The 27,842-nt window shown below is 44.9% G+C and overlaps 2 protein-coding genes across 4 annotated transcripts in view; both read left to right on the plus strand.

The window, feature by feature from the left end:
• Positions 1-16,270, plus strand: part of LOC124041773 (adenylate cyclase type 1-like) — a 74,404-nt gene extending 58,134 nt beyond the window's left edge. Inside the window, exons 8-19 of one of the 3 annotated variants that reach the window (XM_046359770.1) lie at positions 357-512; positions 2,253-2,447; positions 2,620-2,717; positions 2,984-3,068; positions 4,075-4,164; positions 4,339-4,604; positions 9,075-9,204; positions 10,225-10,341; positions 12,737-12,883; positions 12,975-13,073; positions 13,219-13,458; positions 14,423-16,270. In XM_046359770.1, the coding sequence (XP_046215726.1) occupies positions 357-512; positions 2,253-2,447; positions 2,620-2,717; positions 2,984-3,068; positions 4,075-4,164; positions 4,339-4,604; positions 9,075-9,204; positions 10,225-10,341; positions 12,737-12,883; positions 12,975-13,073; positions 13,219-13,458; positions 14,423-14,830 (2,031 nt within the window). In that variant the 3' untranslated portion in view covers positions 14,831-16,270. Of the gene's footprint in view, positions 1-356; positions 513-2,252; positions 2,448-2,619; positions 2,718-2,983; positions 3,069-4,074; positions 4,165-4,338; positions 4,605-9,074; positions 9,205-10,224; positions 10,342-12,736; positions 12,884-12,974; positions 13,074-13,218; positions 13,459-14,422 lie in introns of those variants that run through there. The other 2 variants (XM_046359771.1, XM_046359772.1) reach the window with 2 other exon arrangements.
• Positions 16,271-21,183: 4,913 nt separating this feature from the next.
• On the plus strand, positions 21,184-24,286 carry LOC124040908 (insulin-like growth factor-binding protein 1). The gene is made up of 4 exons (XM_046358023.1): positions 21,184-21,662; positions 22,004-22,143; positions 22,642-22,770; positions 22,991-24,286. Exons 1-4 carry the CDS (start codon positions 21,314-21,316, stop codon positions 23,114-23,116), a joined length of 744 nt encoding a protein of 247 aa, XP_046213979.1. The 5' UTR covers positions 21,184-21,313; the 3' UTR covers positions 23,117-24,286.
• Positions 24,287-27,842: the final 3,556 nt, after the last annotated feature.

Consider the following 27,842-nt stretch of genomic DNA (forward strand, 5'->3'; position numbering starts at 1 on the left):
AGGGGGCCGTTCAGCCACCCAGCCCTTTTCTACTCTCCTCCTTTGTGGAGTTGTAACTTTAGTCAAGTGTCCCACGTCCCAAATGGCTCTCTATTTAGAGAATTCCTTTTGAAGTAGTGCACTAAATAGGAAATAGGGTGCCATTTGAAACACATGCTCGGTCAATCCTCCGACCGCTCTACTTCATCAACGAGAAGAGACCGAGAAGAGGCGCCGTAGGGAGAGTTAGTGTTTGTGTACTGTAATCTGAGATGAGAACATAGTCTTCCGCGAACATATATGAAGTGTATCCACAGTACGAGTATGTATCCTAGTGTGTATCCTAATCCCTGCTCTCACTGCTTGTTTGTTGACAGATCTTCCCGGGATTGATTCTCTCGGATATAAAACCTGCCAAGAAGATGAAGTTTAAGACCGTCTGCTACCTGCTGGTGCAGCTCATGCACTGTAGGAAGATGTTCAAGGCCGAGATCCCCTTCTCAAACGCCATGAACTGTGAGGACGGCGACAAGGTAAGATCTTTGAGTGTCTTGTTTGTGCGTGTTGTATATGTGTGGGTGAGTGTGTGTGTGTGTGTTTCTGTGCATGCTTGTTTGTGTGTGTTGTGTAAGGAAATGTAGAGACAAAGAGAGAAGGTCTGTGTGTATACATTTGAGTACGTGTGTGTACATACGTGTGTGTGTGAGCATGCATGTGCATGTACTTGTCTGCGTGCAATGTGTGCTTCCCAACCAACCAGACTTTGTTGACCTTCAACAGTTTACTTTCAATTCCTTTGTTAATATGGCTGATTGTCAGTGTGTTGTCTTGACCTGCTGTCCCTGTAAAGATATCCTGAAGTCTGGCTTCAGTTCAACTCTGGCTCCGGATATTTAAATCCAGATACTCAGGTCTGTGTGGGTGTGTGTGGGAAAGGAGATGTAATGCAGCGGATAAGAGCCAAAAGAAATCTCGCCCTTTCAGATAAAACCATAAAACTTAGTACAATCATTCTGTAAAGGGCATAAGAACCTCTGTGGTTACATTTATATAATATGTCATAGAGCTCTGATGCTTCGTGAGAAGCCTGGATGGAAGCAGGTAAACATAGCTTTCAAAAGAGAGGGGATTGGAGTGTTAAAATATACTCGACACAGACTGAGATATTCAGATTCAGGCCACACACACACACACTCTCTCCAGGCTGTCGGAAATGACAATGAACTCCGAGAGAGAGGGAGAGTGGGAGATGGGAGACAAGGAAGGAGTGAAAGGATGAGTGCACTCGGAGCAGCCGTGGGTGTATGATGTGATGAGTGTCCTATGCTCCTCGGACCATCTCCAAACAATTGGGTCACATGCAGAGTGGGAGATGGAGAGACTAAAGAGAGAGACTAGAGGGAAAGCGAGAGGGCGACGGGAGAGGAAGGGGGTGAGAGACAGGCTTACAACACTAATTAGCGTAATCAATGCACACACGCCTCCAAAGCAACCAAGAGAAAGTGAGGGTGATGAGGATGAAGTCAGTGGGGCGTGTGTTTGTTAACCTTCCTCAACCGTCCTCATCCGCCCCCATTATGATGGCACTCTTTTCAGCCACTCCTCGCGTACCCACTGTCTCTCACGCTGTGACACTGATGGGCCTCAGTCTGTACAGCTCACTGGCTTTCTTCCCTCGTCCAGGAAGACTCAATCAGGCTACATCCCAAATTGCACACTGTGTCCTATATAGTACACTGCAAGTCAAAAGTATAACACCACGAAGAGCACCATTTGGGACACGTCCTCATTCTCTCTGGTGTCAAATCACTGCTTTTGCTCTGCTGCTCCACATAGCCCACTGTACAGTAACGACGCTTCCAAAGGACTATCAAGAAAAGGGGGTTCAGTTGGGGTCAGAGAGTGAATGTTAACTGTAGAGTAAATCATTTATGTTTTGTTTGTTGTGTGAAGATGAGCATTTAATGTGTTGATGCCCCTTTTCAATTCATGTGAAGTCAAGTCAACCACAAGGAATGACTTTGTTTGATTTCCCTTGGTCACATTTAAAGATTTGAGTACTATTAGAACACACCTCTTCTTTCTCCATGGTGAATTTTGGTGTTTGTAGTTAAGTGTAAACTTTCTCTCACTCACAATGATACCCGAACAGTAGACAGCAGAGGCCCAGCAGAGGCCTATTTCCTCCGTGACCCATTGTTTTGAACAGCTGGTATAAAACCCTCTGAACGTAGTCAAGTCAGGATTCCGTTTCCCACAATTCTGTGCTACAGCGGAGGGCCCTGCGGACGGCTCCAGAGAAGCTGCGGAACCGGACGTCGATGTCGGCTAACGTGACCCAGGCCAGTCCCGGAACACGGGTCAACCGCTACATTGGTCGCCTAATCGAGGCGAGGCAGACAGAGTCAGACACAGCTGACCTCAACTTCCTCACACTCATGTATAAGTGCTCTGAGCGCGAGCAGAGGGTGAGTAACTGTACTACACTTACAGCATACATGCACAGACATACGCACGCAAACGTCGCAGCGCAAGGAATGCAATGACTTTTGAATCCGACCTTTTGATAGACGTAGCACCCAGAAGATGCTTTAATAATTATTTTATCTGAGACATCCCTCTCTCTGGTTGCTCTGCCAGTACCACCAGCTCCATGATGAGTACTTCACCAGCGCCGTGGTCCTCTCTCTAATTCTAGCTGCCTTGTTCGGCCTTGTCTACCTTCTCATCCTACCACAGTATGTACTAGATTATTATAGGATATCTGAGAGCAACACATTCTGTACCTCTATCTCTTTCTCTGTGCCTCTCTCTTTACCTCGCTCTCTCTCGCTCGTTTTAGTATATGATATCTGACAGCAACACGCTGTCTTTCTAGCTCTCTCTCTCTCTTTTCTTTTGGTCTGCTGCCTCTTGCCTCTTCCACAGGCTCTCTCCACTAACTCACTACCTCTTCTTCTCGTCCTCCTGTCTTTCCCCTCCTCTCTCCTGCTGCCGTCACCAGGGGAACAGTGGTCCTGGTCCTACTGGTCTTCTGCATCTGTTTCCTAGTAGTTTGTATCATGTACCTGCATGTCACAAAATTCCAGGTAAAAGCCTGCTGGATGTCTCTGTCCAATTGATTTAACATGTCGTTCCTTTAGTTATTCATTCACTTTTCGGAGGGGTTGATTGTGCTGTAAGTGGTTTTCCATGGGTAGGTCAAACTCTTGGCCCAAGCTATAAGTCCCTTTTGATCATTGAGTTCATTTTGCAAATATTACGTTTTTCTGCTTACATCTGCAAATATCGGTGGTTGATAATAAAATGATGTAGGAAATTGATGTCAATGGCCTTCAGAAAACTTTTCAATGTTCACTTTTCAAACTTTTTGTCTTCAAACTCAATATTAAGTCTTTTAATTTGAGCTTTTGTTGAGGTTGATAGATTGACTTTCTCCAACTTCCCTAACACCCTCAGCTAATATTACATAAATTAAGTTATAATTCTTTTCAAATTTAAATTCTGTGTGGTAAGCTTTTTCTACTCTCCCTCCCATTTCATCCTTAATCTGTTTCTCTTTGTGTCTATTCTCTCTCTCTCTCTCTCTCTCTCTCTCTCTCTCTCTCTCTCTCTCTCTCTCTCTCTCTCTCTCTCTCTCTCTCTCTCTCTCTCTCTCTCTCTCTCTCTCTCTCTCTCTCTCTCTCTCTCTCTCTCTCTCTCTCTCTCTCTCTCTCTCTCTCTCTCTCTCTCTCTCTCTCTCTCTCTCTCTCTCTCTCTCTCTCTCTCTCTCTCTCTCTCTCTCTCTCTCTCTCTCTCTCTCTCTCTCTCTCTCTCTCTCTCTCTCTCTCTCTCTCTCTCTCTCTCTCTCTCTCTCTCTCTCTCTCTCTCTCTCTCTTCTCTCTCTCTCTCTCTCTCTCTCTCTCTCTCTCTCTCTCTCTCTCTCTCTCTCTCTCTCTCTCTCTCTCTCTCTCTCTCTCTCTCTCTCTCTCTCTCTCTCTCTCTCTCTCTCTCTCTCTCTCTCTCTCTCTCTCTCTCTCTCTCTCTCTCTCTCTCTCTCTCTCTCTCTCTCTCTCTCTCTCTCTCTCTCTCTCTCTCTCTCTCTCTCTCTCTCAGTGTTTTCCAGGCTGCCTCACCATTCAGATCCGTACTGTTCTGTGTGTTCTCATAGTGCTCTTAATCTATGCTGTTGCCCAGGCCTGTGTGGTAAGTAGCCGTGTTGTTCAAGGCACTAAAACAACAATATTCATGATATTCATTGCAATACACTTGAAACCATAAATGTAAATGTCATGCAAATCAAATATGCAAAGAACCAACCTTTGAGTTACTGCTTGAGGTTTTTTTCCTCCACCATTCTCTCCTCTGTTTCTCTGTCAGGTGGGCTGCATGCCATGGCTGTGGGGCAGTGCCCACCACTCTAACAGTTCCATTGTCATCATTGACACGAGCGACGGTGCCAACCGCACCGCGATGGAGCTGCCGTGCGACGGTGTCCGCTATGCCTTCCTGTCGTGCATTGTGGGCACGCTGACACTGGCGCTCTTCCTGCGCGTCTCCTGGATGCCAAAGATGGCCCTGTTGCTCCTGCTGGGGGTGCTGTATGTCACTGTGCTGGAGCTCAGTGGATTCAGACACACCGCCGGGTGAGGGAGAATACACACACACACACACACACATTATGTATATAATCAAGCACACACACCAGTGGAGGCTGCTTAGGGGAGGATGGCTCTTAATAATGACTCTAATGGGATAAATGGAATGGTATCAAACACATGTTTGATACCATGCCATTCAATCCATTCCAGCCATTCAATCCATTCCAGCCATTCAATCCATTCCAGCCATTATTATGAGCCGTCCTCCCCTCAGCTGCCTCCACTGACACAAACACAGGAGGGCGAGAGGGGAAAAACCGAACGGACAAATGCACCCACCGTCCTCCCACTGTCAGTCCTGAAGCTATAGCCCTCAGATTTACTATGCTCCCCCTGCCACTCACGCATCCAAGGCCATGATTGATTTTACATGACAGTAGTGTCAGCTACGGTTTCCTCTTGGTTTGATTTGGAGTGGGAACAGACAAACAACAGTCACGGGGATATTTCCATTTTGTGGGGACGTGTGTAGGAGGAGAGGCGTCTTTGTTTGTCCTCGACCTGCGCACTCTCTCATGGGAACTGTTTGAAGAGGAGACACAGAGTACATGTTCGTTAACTCTGAACCAAAAGGCTGAGCTGACAATGTATGCTTTTGCTTGGGTACTGAGTAGGAGTAACTCAGTACCCAGGACCTAGTGCAGCTCAGAGCACAGGCCCATTGTATAGATGCAAACAGATCACTTAGTGCAGGAATCATCAACTCTATTCAGCCACGGGGCAATTGTTTTCTTGAGCAGATGGTCAGGGTGCTGGAACGTAATTACAAATCATTTGTAGGCTGCAAATTGACAGCAAGAAGCCCAAACAGATAATAATATTTGACTAAAACATAATCATTTCAAACCTTGCTTGCATTTGTATACAGTCACATTATTGTTGGACCAAAAAAGACTGTAAAAACACCAGCAAATCAGCTCCAATGGATTTTAATTGAGGAAATGATGTGTGGCAATACTTGGGAAAGGATTTCCAACAATAAAACTCTTGTTCAGAAAATCTGAACAAATAAAAAGGTGGGGGCCGCCGGTTGGGGAACCCTGGCTTACCGTATAACGCTGGAATACTCTGATATTGTTGAGATAGAAAACTACTTGTTGTTCTCCAAAGGAGGCTTATTATCCGCAAATATTATATCTGTGCTGAGTGTATGGGGTTTACATCACCGTTGGTTTAAGTCACCCTGTTTGTGTTTTCCTGCGGTTGTGGCTGACATGTTGGTTCTCACTGGTGGTTTCATCCACAGACTTAATTCTTTTTGTAGTGGTCCAGACCAAATGCATGTTGCTGACATCAAATTTGGTTCTCACAAAGGTTCCCTCCACATCTCCCCCCTGTGAAGTTGTACTCCCTGTTGTATTTATGTGGTCCCCCACTCCCCTTTTATTAATGATGTGGTACAGTCCTACTGTATTATGTCGCTGACATCTATGTTAGGCTGCTCCCACAGTGGGGGGGGGGGGGGTCTATCCACATCTCCCCACTTTTCACTATTAATGTTGTGGTACAGTCTAACTGTCTATGACTTATATTGCTAACATCTCTGTTGGTTTCTCCCACAGTGGGGGTCCATAGTATTACATGTACAGTACATTCAGATAGTATTCAGACCCATTGACTTTTTGCACATTTTGTTTTACGTTACAGACATATTCTAATATGGATTTTAAAAAAATACCCCATAATGACAAAGAGGAAAGTGATGTGTAGAAATATTTGCAGAAATACCTTATTTACTTAAGTATTCAGACCCTTTGCTATGAGACTCAACATTTTCCATTGATCATCCTTGAGATGTTTCTAAACTTGATTGGAGTCCACCTGTGGTAAATTCAAGTGATTGGACATGATTTGGAAAGGTACACACCTGTCTGTATAAGGTCTCACAGTTGAAAGTGCATGTCAGAGCGAAAACAAAGCCCTGAAGTCGAAGGAATTGTCCATAGAGCTCCAAGACAGGATTGTGTCAAGGCACAGGTCTCGGGAAGGGTATCAAAAAATGTCTGCAGCATTGAAGATCCCCCAAGAACAAAGTGGCCGCCATCATTCTTAATAGAAGAAATTTGGAACCACCAAGACTCTTCCTAGAGCTGGCAGCTCGGCCAAATTGAGCAATTGGGGGAGAAGGGCCATGGACAGGGAGATGACCAAGAACCCGATTATTACTCGGGCAGAGCTTCAGAGTTCCTCCTTGGATATGGGAGAACCTTCCAGAAGGACAACCATCTCCAACTCCACCAATCTGGCCTTTATGTTAGTGGCCAGACGGAAGCCAATCCTCAGCAAAAGGCACATGACAACACATTTGGAGTTTGCCAAAAGGCACCTAAAGGACTCTGACCATTAGAAATAAGATTCTCTGGTCTGATGAAACCAAGATTGGACTTTTTGGACTCGTTTTTGCTTTGTCATTATTAGGTTTTGTGTGCAGATTAATGAGGGGAAAAAACGATTTAATCCATTTCAGAATAAGTCTGTAATGTTACAAAATGTAGAAAAAGTGTCTGAATACTTTACAAATTCACTGTATGCACTGAACAGGTCTACAGAGGATGCCAGCTCCACAGCTTTACACTCTGCCCTGTCCCACCTGGACAAAACCAACACCTATGTGAGAAGACTTTAGCTCAGTATTCAATACGGTCATTCCCTCTAGGCTGGTCACCAAACTCTATGGCCTAGGGATCTCTGTAACTGGACTTTGGACTTCCTAACCAACAGACCCCAGTCTGTCAGGTTAGACAACTTCACCTTCTCAACCCTGAACCTGAACACCGGTGTGCCACAGAGCTGTGTGCTGAGTCCCCTCCTGTACTCCCTCTTCACCTACGACTGCGTTCCTGTACACGGTTCCAACACCATCATCAAGTTCGCAGACGACACCACGGTGGTAGGCCTGATCACTGACAATGACGAGTCAGCCTACAGGGAGGAGGTCAAGCACCTGGCTGCATGGTGCGCTGACAACAACCTGGTCCTCAATGCAAAGAAAACCAAGGAGTTCATTGTGGATTACAGGAAGTCCAAAAGTTGCAGCCAGGCCCCAGTTGTCATTGATGGCACTGAGGTGGAGCGTGTGCCCAGCTTCAAATTCCTGGGTGTCTACATCTCCGATGGCCTCTCCTGGACCCTCAACATCTCAACCCTGGTCAAAAAGGTGCAGCAGCACCTGTACTTTTGAGGAGGCTGAAGAAGTCTCACCTGTCTCCCAAGATCCTGGTGAACTTTTACCACTGCATGGTCGAAAGCATTCTGACTAACTGTGCCATATGTGGTTGCTCTCTCTAATTCTCTCTTTCTTTCTCTCTCTCGGAGGACCTGAGCCCTAGGACCGTGCCCCAGGACTACCTGACATGATGACTCCTTGCTGTCCCCAGTCCACCTGACTGTGCTGCTGCTCCAGTTTCAACTGTTCTGCCTTATTATTATTCGACCATGCTGGTCATTTATGAACATTTGAACATCTTGGCCATGTTCTGTTATAATCTCCACCCGGCATAGCCAGAAGAGGACTGGCCACCCCACATAGCCTGGTTCCTCTCTAGGTTTCTTCCTAGGTTTTGGCCTTTCTAGGGAGTTTTTCTTAGCCATCGTGCTTCTACACATGCATTGCTTGCTGTTTGGGGTTTTAGGCTGGGTTTCTGTACAGCACTTTGAGATATCAACTGATGTACGAAGGGCTATATAAATACATTTGATTTGATTTGTTTGGCGGATGCTCTGTGGCCGACCGGAAGGCCCTGCAACGGGTGGTGAAAACCGCCCAGCACATCACTGGTGCCCAGCTCCCTGCCATTTGGAGACCTCCAGTGCAAGCTGTGTCGGCGTAGGGCGTGGCATCATCAGGGACCCTTCACATCCATGCCACAAACTTTTAGCCCTCCTACCATCAGGCAGGCGGTACAGGTCTCTATGTTCCCGCACTAGCAGGCTCAAGAACAGTTTCTTTCCAGCTACTGTAACCCTGCTGAACTCTGACACGGCACTAGCCATATCCACCCGCCCACCACTTAGTACGGCCTCTCAGGGACCTTGTTTCACTACTCTCCTTGCAATCTTTACTGGACTCTGACATTGCTTTGCAAAGTCTGACTAAGGACATTATTCAATTGTACATGTCTACCTCGGTAACCTAATTTCTGCTATCCCTGCATTTCAGTTGCATGCCTCCTTGCACTTGCCATTTGCCTTCATTGCACATTTAAACATCCTACTTAATTGTTTCAAGTTGTACATTTTTTGTACTCAGTTATTTGCACTTCTGGTCAGATGCTAACTGCATTTCTTTGTATTGTATTGTTCAATGACAATAAGGTTGAATCTAATCTATTCTAAAAAATATCTCTGTGGAGGGGCGGGGTCTCTCCCTATACCTCAACTCTCCCTTTTAATGAATGATGAGGTACAGTCTTTTGTGAAGATTGTTGCTGATGTCTCTGTTGGTTTGTCCCACAGCGGGGGGTCTAATCTCCAGATCCAGGGCTATGAGCCCATCCTGTCCCTGCTGCTGTTCACCAGTGCCCTGGCCCTCCACTCCAGACAGCTGGACCTCAAACTACGACTGGACTTCCTTTGGGCCACACAGGTGTGTGTGTGTGTGTCTGTGTGGGCTGTTGTCGTATGCATAGATCTAGCTAGCTGATGAACACCATGCTTTACTCATCATCCAACCTTCTGTTGTGACCATACCATGCCAAGTCATATTTTGAGGCTTTTGGCTGCCAAGTGCCAGGCTATTGGCTGTTAAAGCTGCTGGCAGATGCTAGCATGGCGATGGCTGATATTGGCGTTGTTGGTTACGATAGGACAGGGCTGATATTGGCATGGTTGTTTACGATAGGACAAGGGGCTGTTATTGGCGTGGTTGTGTTGGGTTATAGTTTGAAATACTTGCTATAGTAGAGGATAATGGTTACATTTATGAGGAATGTATGTGGTGGGGTCAATGGAGGTTAGATAATAAATATGGGCCTGGAGAGTTATTAAGTAAGGGAAAAGGCAATCAGATGGTTGCAGTCACTGATAAGGATGGATTGCTGTGGATTTGTGAGGAATGTGGGCTGAGGTCACGTCAGGTCACATGAAGGGAGAAGGAACAGTTTTATTACACACATCACTTAACTTCCTGCCTAGCAACAATTATGTTTTCTCCATATTCCGGTTGGAGGAACACGGAATCAACGGGGAATAAGCAGGAAATCAGGAATCTTCCATCCAGGATTTCTGGAAAACCAGGGAATTTATTGAAAGTTCACAGAATTCTGTAACCCTATATAGGACAAGGGGGTGATATTGGCATGGTTGGGAAGGATAGGTCAGGATAAGTCACTGATATTGACATGGTTTGGTACAATAGAGCCACTTGGCTGGTAGGACAGTAATAGTGTCTAGTAGGATTTGGCTTTAGGTTTGGACCTTTAACTCTTGATTCTACCAAGTGCTCCTTGTCCACAATGTCAGACTAACATGGTGCCTCAGCCCTTGTGTACATTTAGAGCTTATACCGACACCTTGTGGTAGGAGCTTTGAACTGCAGCCTTGAGTTGTACTTTGGGGAGAATTATTTTATTCAAATTGATGTGTTTGCGTTTGTGTGTGTTGTCAGGCGGAGGAGGAGAGGGACGGCATGGAGAAGGTCAAGCTGGACAACAGGAGGATTCTCTTCAACCTGCTTCCTGCTCATGTGGCTCAACACTTCCTCCTGTCCAACCCCAGAAACATGGTGTGTCCTACGTAGACGGACGGACGGACAGATAGACAGACAGACACAGGCAGGCAGACAGACACAAAATGTGTTGTTTCATAAAGGATATTGCCTTTCCTTCAAAGGATCAATAGTACCTTGCCATATACACTGCCTTTGGAAAGTATTCAGATCCCTTGACTTTTTCCACATTTTGTTACGTTACAGCCTTATTCTAAAATTGTTTAAATTGTTTTTTTCCCCTCATCAATCTACACACAATACCTCATAATGACAAAACACATTTTTTGGGGGGGGGGGGGGGGTGTTTTTCTATTTAAAATAAAATGTCACATTCCCATAAGTCTTTACACCCTTTACTCAGTACATTGTTGAAGCACCTTTGGCAGCGATTACAGCCTACAGTCTTCTTTGGTATGATGCTACAAGCTTGGCACACCTGTATATGAGGATTTACTCCCATTCTTCTCTGCAGATCTTCTCAAGCTCTGTCAGGTTGGATAGGGAGCGTCGCTGCACAGCGATTTTCAGGTCTCTCCAGAGATGTTCAATCGGGTTCAAGTCCGGGCTCTGGCTGGGCCACTCAAGGACATTCAGAGACTTGCGTTGTCTTGGTTGTGTGCTTTGGGTTGTTGTCCTGTTGGAAGGTGAACCTTCGCCCCAGTCTGAGGTCCTGAGTGCTTTGGAGCAGGTTTTCATCAAGGATCTGTCTGTACTTTGCTCTGTTCATCTTTAACTCAATCCTAACTTGTCTGCCAATCCCAGCTGCTGAAAAATAACCCCACAAAGCATGATGCTGCCACCACCATGCTTCACCGTAGGAATGCCAGGTTTCTTCCAGACGTGATGCCAGAGCTGGAAAAAGTACACAATGGTCATACTTGAGTAAAAGTTAAGATAACTTAATAGAAATAGAAAATATTCCTTTAGAAAAAGTCTAAAAGTATTTGGTTTTAAATATACTTAAGCATTAAAAGTGAATGTATAAATAATTTCAAAGTGCTAATATTAAGCAAAACAGACAGCACCATTTTGTTTTTGCATTTACAGATAGCCATGTGCACTCTCCAACACTCAGACACTCAAATGAAGCATTTGTGTTTAATGAGTCTGCCAGATCAGAGGCATTAGGGATGCCCAGGGACACTCTCTTGATAAGTGTGTGAAATGGGCCATTTTCCTGTCCTGCTAGCCATTAAAAATGTAATGAGTACTTTTGGGTGTCAGGAAAACATGTATGGAATTTTCTTTTGGAAAGTAGTGAAGTGAAAGTAAAAGTTGTCAAAAATACAAATGGTAATGTATTTGTATTTAAGTACTTTACACCACACGTGAGCCTTGGCATTCAGGCCAATGAGTTCAATCTTGGATTCATCAGACCAGAGAATCTTGTTTCTCGTGGTCTGTGAGTCCTTTAGGTGCCTTTTGGGAAATTCCAAGCGGGCTGTCATGTGCCTTTTACTGAGGAGTGGCTTCCTTCTGGCCACTCTACCATAAAGGCCTGATTGGTAGAGTGCTGCTGAGATGGTTGTCCTTCTGGAAGGTTCTCCCATCTCCACAGAGGAACTCTGGAGCTTTGTCAGAGTGACCATCAGGTTCTTCGTCACATCCCTGACCAAGGCCCTTTTCCCCCGATTGCTCAATTTGTCCAGGCAGCCAGCTCTAGGAAGAGTCTTGGTGGTTCCAAACTTCTTCCATTTAGGAATTATGGAGGCCATTGTGTTCTTGGGGAGCTTAAATGCTGCAGACAATTTTTGGTACCCTTCCCCAGATCTGTGCCTCGACACAATCCTGTCTTGGAGGTCTAGGGAAATTTCCTTCAACCTCATGGCTTGGTTTTTGCTCTGACATTCACTGTCAACTGTGGGACCTTATATAGACAGGTGTGTACCTTTCCAAATCATGTCCAATCACTTGAATTTACCACAGGTGGACTCCAATCAAGTTGTGGAAAAAGTCAAGGGGTCTGAATACTTTCCGAAGGCACTGTATACTGAACAAAATAAATACAACATGCAACCATTTCCACAATTTGACTCAGTTACAGTTCTTATAAGGAAATCAGTCATTTGAAATGCATTTGTTAGGCCCTAATCTATGGATTTCACATGACTGGTCAGGGGCGCAGCCCACTTGGGAGCCAGGCCCAGCCAATCAGAATCCGTTTTTCTCCACCAAAGGGCTTGCATTATCTTGGCAAAGGAGAAATACTCACTAACAGGGATGTAAACACATTTGTGCTCAACATTTGAGAGAAATAAGCTTTCTGTGCGTATGGAAAGTTTCTGGGATATTTTCTTTCAGCTCATGAAACATGGGACCAACACCTTACATGCTACGTTTATATTTTTGTTCAGTACACAGTACATCTATTTGGCCTAGTGACTATGGTTGGCTATGTGTTTTTCTATAGGATCTGTATTACCAGTCCTATGCCCAAGTCGGAGTGCTGTTTGCTTCCATCCCCAACTTCAATGACTTCTACATTGAGCTGGATGGGAACAACATGGGAGTGGAGTGTCTGAGACTACTCAATGAAATCATCGCAGATTTTGACGAGGTGAGGATGTTGGCTGCAACAGTTATCTGGGATTATTAACATTCTCTGTTGCCTTCTCCTGTGTATAGGTGTAAATCTCATTTTTCCTCAGCTCATGGATAAAGAATGCTATAAGGACATAGAGAAGATCAAAACCATTGGCAGCACATATATGGCAGCTGTGGGTCTAGTCCCCACCATCGGGACAAAGGCAAGTGTGTCTGTTTGTGTGTTTCTGGTGCGGTCTTTGTGTGTGTTTGTTAAATAACATGTAAAAAGTATGACTATAACAAGGACAGTGAATGAATGTGATAATTAAAGGTCATTTTTGTTAACTTCCTTACTCCCTTCTATAGGACAAAAAATCTGTCTATGATCACCTGAGCACAGTGGCAGACTATGCGATTGAGATGTTCGATGTGCTGGATGAAATCAACTACCAGTCATACAACGACTTTGTCCTGAGAGTGGGTATCAACGTGGGTCCAGTGGTGGCGGGGGTGATCGGGGCCAGGAGGCCTCAGTATGATATCTGGGGGAACACAGTGAACGTGGCCAGCCGCATGGACAGCACCGGAGTCCCTGGCAAGATACAGGTACTGTCAGGGCTGTGCATAAACCTACCAGCTGCCTTTGTAGGCAAAATGTCAACATTTATAGGCCTATATATTTCCTGCAGCAACACACTCACTCATCACATATTGTAGGCAAGCTAGTGCCAGTGACTCCTAGGTCAAGAGAGGACATGAGATGATTGACATGGGGAGAAGAGTTGCTATCAGCTGACCAGAGAGAATAAGAATGGGGCGGCAGGTAGCCTAGGGGTTATAGAGCGTTGGACTTGTAACTGAGAGATTGCAAGATCGAATCCCCGAGCAGACAAGGTAAAAATCTGTCTTTCTGCCCCTGAACAAGGCAGTTAGCCCACTGTTCGTAGGCCATCATTGAAAATAAGAATTTGTTCTTAACCGACTTGCCTAGTTAAATAAAGGTTAAAAAAATCCTAGTGTAGGCTAATTACATATGCTGTTGGAACAAACTTGTTTTTACTTGATTTGAGTTTGTTCTGCTGCTGACATCTGCCTCTTAGCAACAAGCAGTCAGATTGCCCCTTTGTCCATAACAGTGAGAGACACGAATGACAGATCCAACTCAAAAGTAGCCTTCTACCAGTTGGCGTATTACTGTCTTCCCGCCCAGTGCCCGCAAACAAAAATGTAAAGACTACTTTTTTTTAAACCACAGAGCTGCTATGGCACTTTATCATAGGAGGGCAATTGATCAGGCACTGTTTGAGCCCTATCTGTGCATGTGCCTGTGTACTAGTTGAGCCCTATCTATGCATATACCTGTACTGGTTGAGCCTCAACTGTGCATGTGCCTGTGTACTGGTTGAGCCCTATCTGTGCATGTGTACTGGTTGAGCCCTATCTGTGCATGTGCCTGTGTACTGTACTAAATTATGTGTTATGATTGAGGCCTGTTGATTGGCCTAGTGTAAATTTAATTGTATGACAGTGGTATAACCTCTCTTTCTCTCTATTTCCCTCCCTCCCCAAGGTAACAGAGGATGTGTACCGGATCCTGGGGGATAACTATGACCTGGTGTGCCGGGGCAAGGTCAGCGTGAAGGGTAAGGGTGAGATGCTCACATACTTCCTGGAGGGAAAGGTCCACAGCACCGGCTGTGCCCCCACGTCCTCTGTGGTGCGCTCTGCCAGCCTGAACCGCCGCGCCCACTCCTGCGGCAAGGCCAGCGTTCCCACCAAACTGGGCAGTGTCAACTCTGTCGCCAGCTTCACCGTCCGTGCTAGCATGGTTAGCCTCGGTGGTATGGGTAACAGCAGCTCTAGCCCCGGTGTCAACGTCCACCCCACGCAATGCTTGCCCTCGCACTGCGTGCCTACTCTGGGAGAGGAGGAGGAAGAAGAGGAGACAGAGGTAGATGTGGGAGGAGTGGCTGTGTAGGTAGGTGGAGAGAAGAAGCGCTGCACTATTGTAAACTTGAGCTCCAGGTTCCTGGGCTATAACATCCATCAGGACTAGATCCACTGAGGGTCCCACTACAGAATGAACCAAGGTCTCCTGTGGGTAACTGGGATACTGGGACAGTCCACTGCACAATGGATCAATGGAGGGATGCTCCTCCGGGAGCTACCTGGTTCTGAGGATGGTCAGATTGGATATCTGGACAATCACACCAAGTATAAAATCCCAATTGCAATCAACCTGCGGACTTGATTGGGTTTGTGTACGTTTTTGTGACAGTAGTTGTGACTTGCCACCGTTTGGAACCACATACAATCAACTGAAGGTTTCCAGCTTCCAGGATTGGAACACCATGCTCCTGATGACTTAAGGGTGGCAGTCAGGTGACAGTGTGTTGTCCCTCTGTGTGTGCACAGTCCCAACAAGGGGTCATGCACACACAACCCAGTATTATCCACATATAAGAGGACTGATCATGTTATTAATGCTTTTCTATGTCTTCTTCTCTGATTATGCCAAGGATACATTCCATCCTTCACAGTGTAAATACAATCTGTGTACTGTACGTATGGTATGCATGCAAGTGTGTATTTCTACACAAATATTTATATGTGTGTGTGCATGTGGGTGTTCTTAAATCTTAAACAAATTAGCACAAATAGGTTTTTATACATTCAAAGAGTTTTCAAAATCTCAAAAGGCTTTTGAAAGGTTTTCGGCAGTTCACGAACTGTTAGTGCTGCTCATACTGCTGGGATAGATTGACTGGTCCGGTTCCCCGTCGAGCGCAAACCAAAGCAATGAGCTTCTTTTAAGATCCTGTGGTTTAGTACATCGTCCTTCACGGCAGGAGCACAAATGCCATCTAGGTCTCTGGATTTCTAGAGCAACGAGGGAAAAAGTCATTCAGGCAATTTTTTCTCCCAGAAACACTCAATAGGCAGGATATATGGTTTACTGCATATGACCTTTTTTATGTCTCATGGATCCAAACAAACATGTATCGGATGAGGGTAAGTAACATAGTATTATTTCTAATGTAGGCAACCGGGAGAAATACACACACTTTGTTTGCTTCTGTGACCTTGTTGAGCTTGTGTATTGATCAAGGCTTGTTATTCGTCCATTGCTCTGCTCTGATAAGGATTACGTGTGGGAGTGTGTGTCCTGTGTTGGCTACACAAGCAGCAGGCTGCGGCCAAGGCTTTGAAAGTGAGGTCGGTACGAGAGGTATTGGGTAAAGTACATTGGCTTTGACCCACAGAGCGATAAGGATGCCCTTATCCCCGAGTCCGACTGACGCGCGCTGTAGAACTCTAGTGAATGCCAAACCCGGTGCGGCCGTGTTAGTGTCAACGGTACGTTTACACACGTTCTGTACGTCTTACACACACACACACATCCAGCGACATACACATTCTCACACCTTCACACATACACACACACACACACACACACACACACACACACACACACACACACACACACACACACACACACACACACACACACACACACACACACACACACACACACACACACACACACACACACACACACACACACACACACACACACACACACACACACACACACACACACACACAGACATGCACCCCTGTGCACATCACACACACACACAAAAATCTGTATTCTGCAAATATGTATAGACTTAGCAACCTACGTAGGAGCTGTAGAATCACAGTTTCCAGCTCCCATACCATAGATTAAGCCTGGCCATTAGAGAGATACAGTAGGTGATGACTTTCACTCGATCTGCAGTTCCAGTTTCAAGTATTTTGCCTTACTTCTAAGAAAGCTTACCGTGATTGAAACATGCCTTTTTAGCTCATCAGTTTGATACACAGACAATGGTACTTTTGTAAATAGATTACTACAGCTATAAACAGCTATAAACAACGTATCTTGTACAGTTATCTCCGTTTACAGTTTATTTTGTAATAAACACATTGTTGATGTACAAAATACATGATCTTAAGTTTCTTGATGTTGTGTGTGTGTGTGTGTGGGGGGGGGGGGGGGGGGATTAAATTAGGAATTAGGTCAAGATTCTGGAATGCTGGTGTCCTGGGATGCCAAGTCATGTCCTTGATGAGGTGAGTCCTCGTTAAAGCATGTTATTTTTCTCTCTGAAAAAGGTCTCCACAGGGATGCTGGCACCAGTTTAGTCCAATGCTTCCCCCAGTTCCGTCAAGTTGGCTGGATGTCCTTTTGGGTGGTGGACCATTCTTGATACACACGGGACACTGTGTGTGAAAAGCACAGCAGCGTTGCAGTTCTTGACACAAACCATGTGCGTCTCACGTGCTGCCATACCCCGTTCAAAGGCACTTCAACCTTCTGTCTTGCCCATTCAACCACTGACACACTCCAAGTCTCAACTGTCTGAAGGCTTTAAAAAGGCTTCTTTAAGCCGTCTCCTCCCCTCCAGCTACACTGATTCAAGTGAATTTAACAAGGGACATCAATATGGGATCATAGCTTTCACCACGATTCACCTGGTCAGTCTATGTCATGGAAGGTGTTTTTATGTTTTGTATACTCAGTGTGTGTGTGTGTGTGTGTGTGTGTGTGTGTGTGTGTGTGTGTGTGTGTGTGTGTGTGTGTGTGTGTGTGTGTGTGTGTGTGTGTGTGTGTGTGTGTGTGTGTGTGTGTGTGTGTGTGTGTGTGTGTGTGTTCAATGGGGTTTTCCAGCTCCATTTGTTAACCTTTGAACCAACATGGTTCTTATACAATAACAACTTCCCTGCAAAGCTTCAGCTGCCCAAAGACACTGACACTGGAAAATTGGCCTAGTCTGTCTGTGTTACTTTCCACAGATAAACCTAGAAATATCCCAAAATGTTGCGCGGCGGCCAATGCTTTCCAATGTTTTCCCAATATTGTGTGGTTTTCCCGGGGCTCAATCAGTATAACAGTTAAGTCAATAAAGAACTGGCCTGGCCTGCTCAACAGTACTCCCTGGTTTACACAGTCTGTTGTGGTGTTCTGTTATAACTATTATATTGGAGGAGGACTAGCCTTTCGGTGGTTACTCTAACCGTAGTTGATAATACTATCGACCTCATTAGTAAATCCAGTTGTGTGTCAGCTCTGCTTATATGGTTCTTTGCCTGTAGGATTCCCAAGGTAAAAACACTGGCTACATACTGTAAGTAACTGGGTAGCATTGACAGAGTGGATGTTGAGTATTTGCGGCAGGTAGCCTAGCAATTAGGAACATTGGGCCAGTAACCAAAAGCTTGTTGGTTCGAAACCCCAACCCGACTAGGAACAAAATCTGTTGATGTGCCCTTGAGCAAGACATTTAACCCTAGTTGCTCTGGATAAGATTGTCTGATAAATGACCAAACATCTTACATTTGAACCAAAACAGATTACTTAATGTTCATTAAAATAATCAGATTGTAATATTTGCTGTTCCTAGAAAATTGAACATTGAGACAAATTAGTCAAACTTAGAACATTTTATGAATGAGAATGTTTGTGTAATCTCATCTGTCTCTGATATGGGCAGATGCTGGCTCTACCAAACCAGGATTGGTGTCACGGTTTGTACTGCCATAACCATGACTGGCACAGTTTTCTGTAGTTTATGCAAAGGCGGACTTGTGTGACACAAATAAGGGCAAACCAAACTGACCAGCTGCTGTTGTTATGATGGCTTTTTAGTGTGCCCCATCAATCAATGTCTCTATGGTTACAATTAAGCAAGAAAGGGAATGTAAGATAAAAACATGTGGTGTTCAAATGCACAAACGTTCTTTCTTGGTGTGGCAGGGTAGCCTAGTGGTTAGAGCGTTGGACTAGTAACCGGAAGGTTGCAAGTTCAAATCTCCGATCTGACAAGGTACAAATGTGTGTTATTGAAATTATCAGTGATTTTGCTAAATAAATAATACAAGAATCCTATATATTATATATATAGCCCTGTTCAGTTCATCAGGTTCACATGATCTATTTGCATAAAACTGCTGCTGGAACCCATCCAGGAAGAAGGGGAGGAGGATGAAGAGGAAGTGACTTCAGGTGCGGAGGCCTTGTCGGGACTCCAGTTCTCTAGATCAAAGTAGTGCTGCCCAGGTGGAGATCAACTATCTCTCTGTAGGCCTACCATATCCAACTCCCACCCAGACAACAGGGGACCTCTGGGATGAGGAAACCCGACCAGGGTTCATTCTCCCTGGGAAACAGAGAGGCTAATGGGGAAGAGGATGGAGCTCAGCTGGAAGTAGAGGAAAGTAGGCTCCTGTCCCCAGCCCTCTTCTCACTTTATATTTTTTGTTGACGGTTCGGTACAAGTATTTCAGTTTATTCCAGCCTCAGCTACCCATCAACAGGAGAGGGAAACAAACACATTGCACAAGGAGGAGACTCCTGGTCATCGTCAGATCGTCAGATGAAGAGCAACCAACTACACCACCACGACCACAGAAGAGGAGAGGGAAGGACGAGCTACCACCACTACAGAAGAGGAGAGGGAAGGACGAGCTACCACCACCACAGAAGAGGAGAGGGAAGGACGAGCTACCACCACCACAGAAGAGGAGAGGGAAGGACGAGCTACCACCACCACAGAAGAGGAGAGGGAAGGACGAGCTACCACCACCACAGAAGAGGAGAGGGAAGGATGAGCTACCACCACCACAGAAGAGGAGAGGGAAGGACTAGCTACCACCACCGCAGAAGAGGAGAGGGAAGGACGAGCTACCACCACCACAGAAGAGGAGAGGGAAGGACGAGCTACCACCACCACAGAAGAGGAGAGGGAAGGACGAGCTACCACCACCACAGAAGAGGAGAGGGAAGGACGAGCTACCACCACCACAGAAGAGGAGAGGGAAGGACGAGCTACCACCACCACAGAAGAGGAGAGGGAAGGACGAGCTACCACCACCACAGAAGAGGAGAGGGAAGGACGAGCTACCACCACCACAGAAGAGGAGAGGGAAGGACGAGCTACCATCACCACAGAAGAGGAGAGGGGCTAGAGGGCGGAGAAAGGTGCCAACTGCACTAAGAACCAATAATAAGCCTGTAGTCATGATGGTCTGGACAAACAAAATATATCAAATGTACATTTCCCTCCTGTGTTTATAGAGATTGAATAATTCAATTATAGTGATCTTAAACACATTTTGATAATCTGCCCATGATACTTTTTTCAATTTATCCTCCTAGGATGATCCTTTCCCACAACTTCTGGTGAATCTTATGCAATTGAGGAGGCTACAACATATGAGCTGGTTGTTGAGTAGACTTGAAAAGGGCACATTGCAACATTGCAAGACAAAAAAAGGCTGTGTCACCAATACACAATAAATAATGTTGATTCATGACCATGAATTAGGACACTGAGAGCAGGTGACACTCCTAACCAACCTATTGTGTTTGTCAACATCTACAAATGACATGGAGGCTTCAGTTGACCAATAGCTTAGTAATTACACAAAGTCAACATGCTTCATCACGTGACAAAAAGCACGGGGTGTCTCATAGAGGCACAGAGAGAGAGAGAGAGAGAGAGAGAGAGACAAAGTGTGTGTGCACGTGTGTGTGCATGTGTGTTTCGAGGTATGGGCAAGGGGTGGTCGAGGTGTTCAGTGTTTACCTTAGATAAAGTGTTATGATCTAACACTTCAACAGGAAATGACAATTTACACAAGTCTTTCTCCAGACAAACATGTTATGGTCGCCTGGTTATGCAATTGAAGGGATGATCGTGTTTATGTGACCCACAGATGACCCCTATTTCAACCACGTGGACTGACCAACAAATATGTTTAAGTCAAATAGAATCAAGTCCTAGCCAGTTCTCGACTTACCTGTAACCTCTGACCCTATCATGAATGAACCTAAATGCACATCATCATCAATCCCTCATTAGTTTGTCTACCACATCACACAGTATGTATTTGTCATTCCATTTCAATAGATACCCTTCTTAAATATATTCTTGCATCTTCATTATGATACCGGTCATAAGATAAGACCATGAATAACCGTCTTAGGGGTCAAAACACAGGCACACACACACACACAAATGTTTTCCAACATCACCTTGTACAATTACTGTACTCCTCGTTCCAGAGTAAATATTGACGACAGGGCAGGCAGGCAGCTCCAGTGAACCTCAGTTCAGATCTACGCACTCTACCAGAGGTCAAACCACCCATCCATCCACCCTCCAAGCCAATACAACTGCTGCTGCTGCTCTGTCCGTCCAAAATATTTAATATCTGGTTCAAACATTAACCTCCCTGATGGTCAGAGTTCTGTATAAATACTGCAGCTCTTTTGTTTGGAGAATTCAGTGCAGAAGGATAGAAGGAGACCTAGAACTACCTATCTACAGTATATTGTGCTAGTCAAAAGAACTCAAAAACTAAGCAATAACTATACTTGAAGATTCTTCCTACACCTGAAGATTTCAGATTCAAGATGCTTGGATTATATGAGAAGTTGACCCTGCTGGCAGCGGTGTCATTGTCCCTCCTGGCCTCTCTGGCCCTGTCTTCCCCCGTGGTGGGTCCAGAGCCTATCCGCTGTGCCCCCTGTACCCAGGAGAAACTGGATGAATGCCCGGCCATCTCCCCAGACTGTAAGCAGGTTCTAAGGGAGCCGGGATGTGGCTGCTGCTTAGCATGTGCCCTGGCGAAGGGGGCCTCCTGTGGGGTGTACACGGCCCACTGTGCTGAGGGGTTCAAATGCAGCCCTAGATCTGGAGACCCCAGACCTCTCTACTCTCTCACTAGGGGACAGGCTATCTGCATCGAGGACAAGGGACAAGGTAGACTCAGCTTTCTGTGGTTGTGTTTTAGTTTTGAAATAATTGATTCATTGATGAATTGCTAAAAAAATATATATATTTGTCATATGCTTCATAAACAACAGGTATAGACTAACAGAGAAAGGATTACTTACGGGCCCTTCCCAACAATTCAGAGAGTAAAATAGAAAAAAATTAGAAAGTTAATAACACAAGGAATGAATACACAATGAGTAAAGATAACTTCCTTCCTTCTTTTCATACAAAATCAACTTATTTTGACAACATAATACAAAATATATCATGTCAACTAATGCTAAAAATTCTATACTCACCCACTCATTTCTCTCTCTGATGCACAGAGGCAGTAGAATGGTTGACAGACCTCAGCTCCCTGCCCTACCTCCTGGGACTTAACACCCCCTTTGACCCAAGAGATGAGGGGAATCAGGAGAGCATCAAGGCCAAGGTCAATGTTATCCGCAAGAACCTGGTGGAACAGGTACGCACAGTATTCAATCTGACTTTGTGTTAGAGTTAGGTAGCTCGGTCATCAGACTGTAATGGTGGTACATACCACTGGGGACTATTGTAATCAAGCTTCTCAGAGTAGGGGTTTTGATCTAGGTTCAGGTCTCCCCCTCTCCATGTAATATTATTCATTGTGATCTAAAAGGCTGAACTGATCCTAAATCAGATGCTTTATACGGCCCTGACTTACTTTCTTCTTCTTTACCTCTAGCTTAATGCAGCAAAGGGCCTCTAAAACCAATTTAGCTCCTAGCCACCAGAGGAAGCTGTTGCCATTTTAACAAAAACCACCAAGCCTCAGTGGGAAAGTGTTATTCTCTTGGGATTAAATTAGCTTTGAATTTAATCACGTGGTGATTTAATCTGTTTCAGTCAGATATAACTACTTATTTCATATGTATTCTGTGTCCATATTTCTGTGCGCATTATGTGTTAGATGTTCATTGCCCTCTATCTGTCCTACCGTTAGGGCCCCTGCCACATTGAGCTGCATGCAGCCCTCGACAGGATAGCCAGCTCTCAGCAGGAACTAGGAGAGAAGTTCACCACCTTCTACCTCCCCAACTGTGACAAGCATGGCTTCCACAAGGCTAAGCAGGTAAGCAGCCCACGCGTCTTCTTCGGGAGCTGCCTCGATAGAAAGGGGTTGGTGTGTTTAGCAAGAGCATTTGCTCGTTCGTGGTTGATAGTGGGACCAGGTGGTCGGATCACGAAGACTCTGGTTCCTAGTTGAGAGTTCGATCAAAAATTGCAATGTTTTAAGTTGATCCATTTCATTGAACATCTTTCTCTCTCTTTTCCCCTCTCTTCTGTTTTAGTGTGAGTCGTCTCTGGTGGGACCCCCTGCTAGGTGTTGGTGTGTATCCTCCTGGAATGGGAAGAAGATCCCGGGGTCAAATGACCTACTAGGAGACTCAGAGTGTCAGCAGGAGCTCACTCACTAAAGCCTGGACGCTCCGACATACATTTACAGTATGCATATAATCAGGCACATAACACACACTCACATACCCCTGCACGTACGCAAGCACAGTCCCATGAATGCACACACACGCACACATACGCATGGACAGACGCGTATGGACATATACTGTGTCGTTTTATTACTCAGCTTAAACACTACTTAACACATACCTACACACATCAACATCCACCAAATATACTGACTTTCTTTCTACAAATCCGTACAAAAACACTCTCATTCACATGAGCACACAACATAACATTTTATATATTTTTTTAAATGGAAATTACTCTTAATTTATTTACATGACGTATCACGCCTTATTTATTCAAAACGTGTATGTGCTTACTGGTATGAACCATTTGTAATTTTTAGATTATTTATATGTTTGTCTATTTTCTGATTGTAAATAGGGCAACAGTGTATACATTTGTGTTTCTGACTAAATAACTCCATCTCTGAAGACCACAGGTCTCCAGCTCTGCCAAACTCGGTCCAGGGTCTTCAGAATCTGTTTTTGATTCATTCAACCCAGTGGACTTATGTAAATGAAACAACACATCCACTCATTCAGTCGACATGTTGACAGTGTCGGAATGTATTCTCATTGATATTTCCTCAATGGGAATCGGGGAAATACTTAAAGAGCCACAAGTACGCATCTGTTGGCCAGGCACAAACATGTCACTGCTCATTCAAGCCACTGTTTAGTCTTTTATCTACCTCTACTGGTCTGTGCAGGTCTTCTGGTTTAGCAGGGGTTTGTTGTGACACTCGTCGGCGCACACACCGCCCTCCTCATGTAAAGTCATTGTTTTGTTTGTCTGAAATGACGTCTTATCTCTTTTTTGTTTCATTTGATGCCATGACTAAATGTCTATTTATTATATGTCAAGCCGCTGTTCCTGACAGTGGGTCAGAAATAAACTCAGCAACAAAAGAAAGAAACGTCCTCTCACTGTCAACTGCGATTATTTTCAGCAAACTTAACATGTGTGAATACTTGAATGAACGCAACAAGACGCAACAACTGAGACATAAGCTGAACAAGTTCCACAGACATGTGACTAACAGAATAAAGTAACAGTCAGTATCTGCTGTGGCCACCAGCTGCATTAAGTACTGCAGTGCATCTCTTCCTCACTGGATTTGCCAGATCTTGCTGTGAGATGTTACCCCACTCTTCCACCAAGGCACCTGCAAGTTCCTGGACATTTCTGGGGGCGGAATGGCCCTAGCCCTCACCCTCCGTTCCAACAGGACCCAGAAGTGCTCAATGGGATTGAGATCCGGGCTCTCCGCTGGCCATGGCAGAACACTGACATTCCTGACTTGCAGGAAATCATGCACAGAACGAGCAGTACGGCTGTTGGCATTGTCATGCTGGAGGGTCATGTCAGGATGAGCCTGCAGGAAGGGTACCGCATGAGGGAGGAGGATGTCTTCCCTGTAATGCACAGCGTTGATATTGCCTGCAATGACAAGCTTAGTCTGATGATGCTGTCACACACCGCCCCAGACCATGACGGACGCTTCACCTCCAAATCGATCCCGCTCCAGAGTACAGCCTTCGGTGTAACGCTCATTCCTTCGACGATAAATGCGAACCCGATCATCACCCCTGGTGAGACAAAACCGCAACTTGTCAGTGAAGAGCACTTTTTGCCAGTACTGTCTGGTCCAGCGAAGGTGGGTTCCAGCCTCTCTCAGCCTATTGCGGAAAGTCTGAGCCTGTAGCGCTGTCTTAGGCGTCTCACAGTACAGACATTGCAATTTATTGCCCTGGCCACATCTGCAGTCCTCATGCCTCCTTGCAGCATGCCTAAGGCATGCTCACTCAGATGAGCAGGGACTCTGGGCATCTTTGTTTTGTTGAAAATCAGAGTCAGTAGAAAGGCCTCATTAGTGTCCTATGTTTTCATAACTGTGACCTTAATTGCCTACCGTCTGTAAGCTGTTAGTGTCTTAACGACCGTTCCATAGGTGCATGTTCATGAATTGTTTATGGTTCATTGAACAAGCATGGAAAATAGTGTTTAAACCCTTTACAATGAAGATCTGTGAAGATATTTGGATTTTTACAAATGATCTTTGAAAGACAGGTTCCTGAAAAAGGGACGTTTCTTTTTTTTGCTGAGTTTGTTTTGAGATATGCTGAGAATACTTTTTGTTTGCTTTTTTACAATGTACTTTTTTAAATACAATTTTACATGTATAGCCTCCGTTACGAAAAAGGATTGCATTAAGTTTGCAGTGTGAGTGCAGTGCACTGCAGTCATTCTGCAATTTACTTCGTCCAAAATACCACAGCCGTCTGCAGTTACTGCACTTTTACAGCAGTTTTAAAACGGCAATCTTTTTTTTGTAAGGGCTATGATAGTTACTCTGTTGATATTCCGTGCTTTCATTAAACATGTTAACCTCAGTTGTGTACATGTTAACCTCAGTTGTGTACATGTTAACCTCAGTTGTGTACATGTTTCGGTAACATAGGGCATGTGAGGATACGGCAAATGTGGAGAGAGTTGAATGAAGACATCAATGCCAATAACTTCATAAAATTAAGTATTTATTTGAAGTGAGGAAATGTACAAAATCACTCTCCCCTATACCAGAGGTCCTTATATATCCCCTGGCTTTAACCCCAAGGCAAGGAGAACAGCTGTTTCGCAACAAATGATTATAAAAAACTTGCAAGATAGTGTTCATGATCCTGAGTTTAGAATAGTACCATATTAACTATAGTGTGCTACTATCGACCTGGTCAATAGTGGAACACTGCATACTGAATAGGGTAATAATTTTGACAGATCCCTTGTTTGAACCTAAAACACTTCCAGAGCTAGCAACATGCTAATATCTCCAACTTCCTCTAACAAAGACATTCACCCTCAACAGAATCTCTAGTGGCAAAATTGAGGGTTATCATCAAGTTAGTTTGTAAAAAAAAACTATTCAGAATCTCAGCTTCATTAATAACAATCATGGACATTTAGAAATCCAGACAGCACACAAATATAAATCACATAGCAATAGAAGCTGGCGTCATCTTTAATGCATTTATTTGTATAGAGCATATTGGCCTTGAATCTAGACACAACTAAATGGTGAAAATGTATCTCTTAAAAACAGAAGAACAGGCTCAAAAACATGTGGGCACACGCACGCACACAATACACACAATACACACGATACACACACACAATACACACAATACACACAATACACACGCACAATACACACAATACACACAATACACACAATACACACGCACACAATACACACAATACACACAATACACAATACACACGCACACAATACACACAATACGCACACACACACACAATACACACGCACGCAATACACACGCACGCAATACACACAATACGCACACACACAATACACACAATACGCACACACACAATACACACACACACGCAATACACACAATACACACGCAATACACACAATACACACGCAATACACACAATACACACACACACGCAATACACACACACACACGCAATACGCACACACACAATACGCACACACACAATACACACGCACGCAATACACACAATACGCACGCACACAATACACACGCACGCAATACACATAATACACACGCACACACAATACACACGCACACACAATACACACGCACGCACAATACACACACACAATACACACAATACACAATACACACAATACGCACGCACACAATACACACGCACAATACACACAATACACACGCACACAATACACACGCACACACAATACACACGCACACGATACACACGCACACACAATACACACGCACACACAATACACACGCACACACAATACACACGCACACACAATACACATGCCACAATACACACGCACACACAATACACATGCCACAATACACACGCACACAATACACACGCACACAATACACACAATACACACGCACACACAATACACACGCACACAATACACATGCCACAATACACACGCACACGATACGCACGCACACAATACACATGCACACAATACACACGCACACGATACGCACGCACACAATACGCACGCACGCACGCAATACACACGCACGCAATACACACACACACAGTCGTGAAAGACTATCCCAGTGACCAGCTTATGCCAAACTGACGGAGAGGAGGAAGAACGACCACACCATTGACTGTGGGGAATGTCCCTCCCCTCTCTCTGGTACATTGAAATCCAGCAGAAATATGTTCCACTGGTAGATGTGTAGGGAATGTACTTTGATAGTGTTCTAAACATTAGGAACACCTTCCTAATATTGAGTTGCACCACCTTTTGCCCTCCGAACAACCTCAATTTGTCAGGGTATGGACTCTACAAGGTGTCGAAAGTGTTTCACAGGGATGCTGGCCCCTGTTGTCTCCAATGCTTCCTACAGCTGTGATAAGTCAGCTGGATGTCCTGTGGCTGGAAGACAATTCTTGACAGACAAGGAAACTGTTGAGTATGAAACTTCCATTCAAAGCGGTGCGCCTGGCACCTACCACCATACCCCGTTCAAAGGCACTTAAATATTTTGTCTTGCCCATTCATCCCCTGAATAAACACACACACAATCCATGTGGCAAGAGGGTTGGCATTGACAAGATGGTGCCGGACAACAAGGCTGACGTTTTACAGATTCCTAACCAATTGTGTTTTTGTTTGTTTCTTTG

This window comes from Oncorhynchus gorbuscha, linkage group LG08 (assembly GCF_021184085.1).
Source record: "Oncorhynchus gorbuscha isolate QuinsamMale2020 ecotype Even-year linkage group LG08, OgorEven_v1.0, whole genome shotgun sequence".
Classification (NCBI taxonomy): domain Eukaryota; kingdom Metazoa; phylum Chordata; class Actinopteri; order Salmoniformes; family Salmonidae; genus Oncorhynchus; species Oncorhynchus gorbuscha.

What these genes read in the sequence shown, in the direction of transcription:
- LOC124040908 (XM_046358023.1), top strand. Translation starts at nt 21,314, where the DNA reads ATGCTTGGATTATATGAGAAGTTGACCCTGCTGGCAGCGGTGTCATTG. An exon ending in CATCGAGGACAAGGGACAAG is followed by an intron (nt 21,663 to 22,003) that starts GTAGACTCAGCT and finishes TCTGATGCACAG; the next exon opens with AGGCAGTAGAATGGTTGACA. An exon ending in GCAAGAACCTGGTGGAACAG is followed by an intron (nt 22,144 to 22,641) that starts GTACGCACAGTA and finishes TCCTACCGTTAG; the next exon opens with GGCCCCTGCCACATTGAGCT.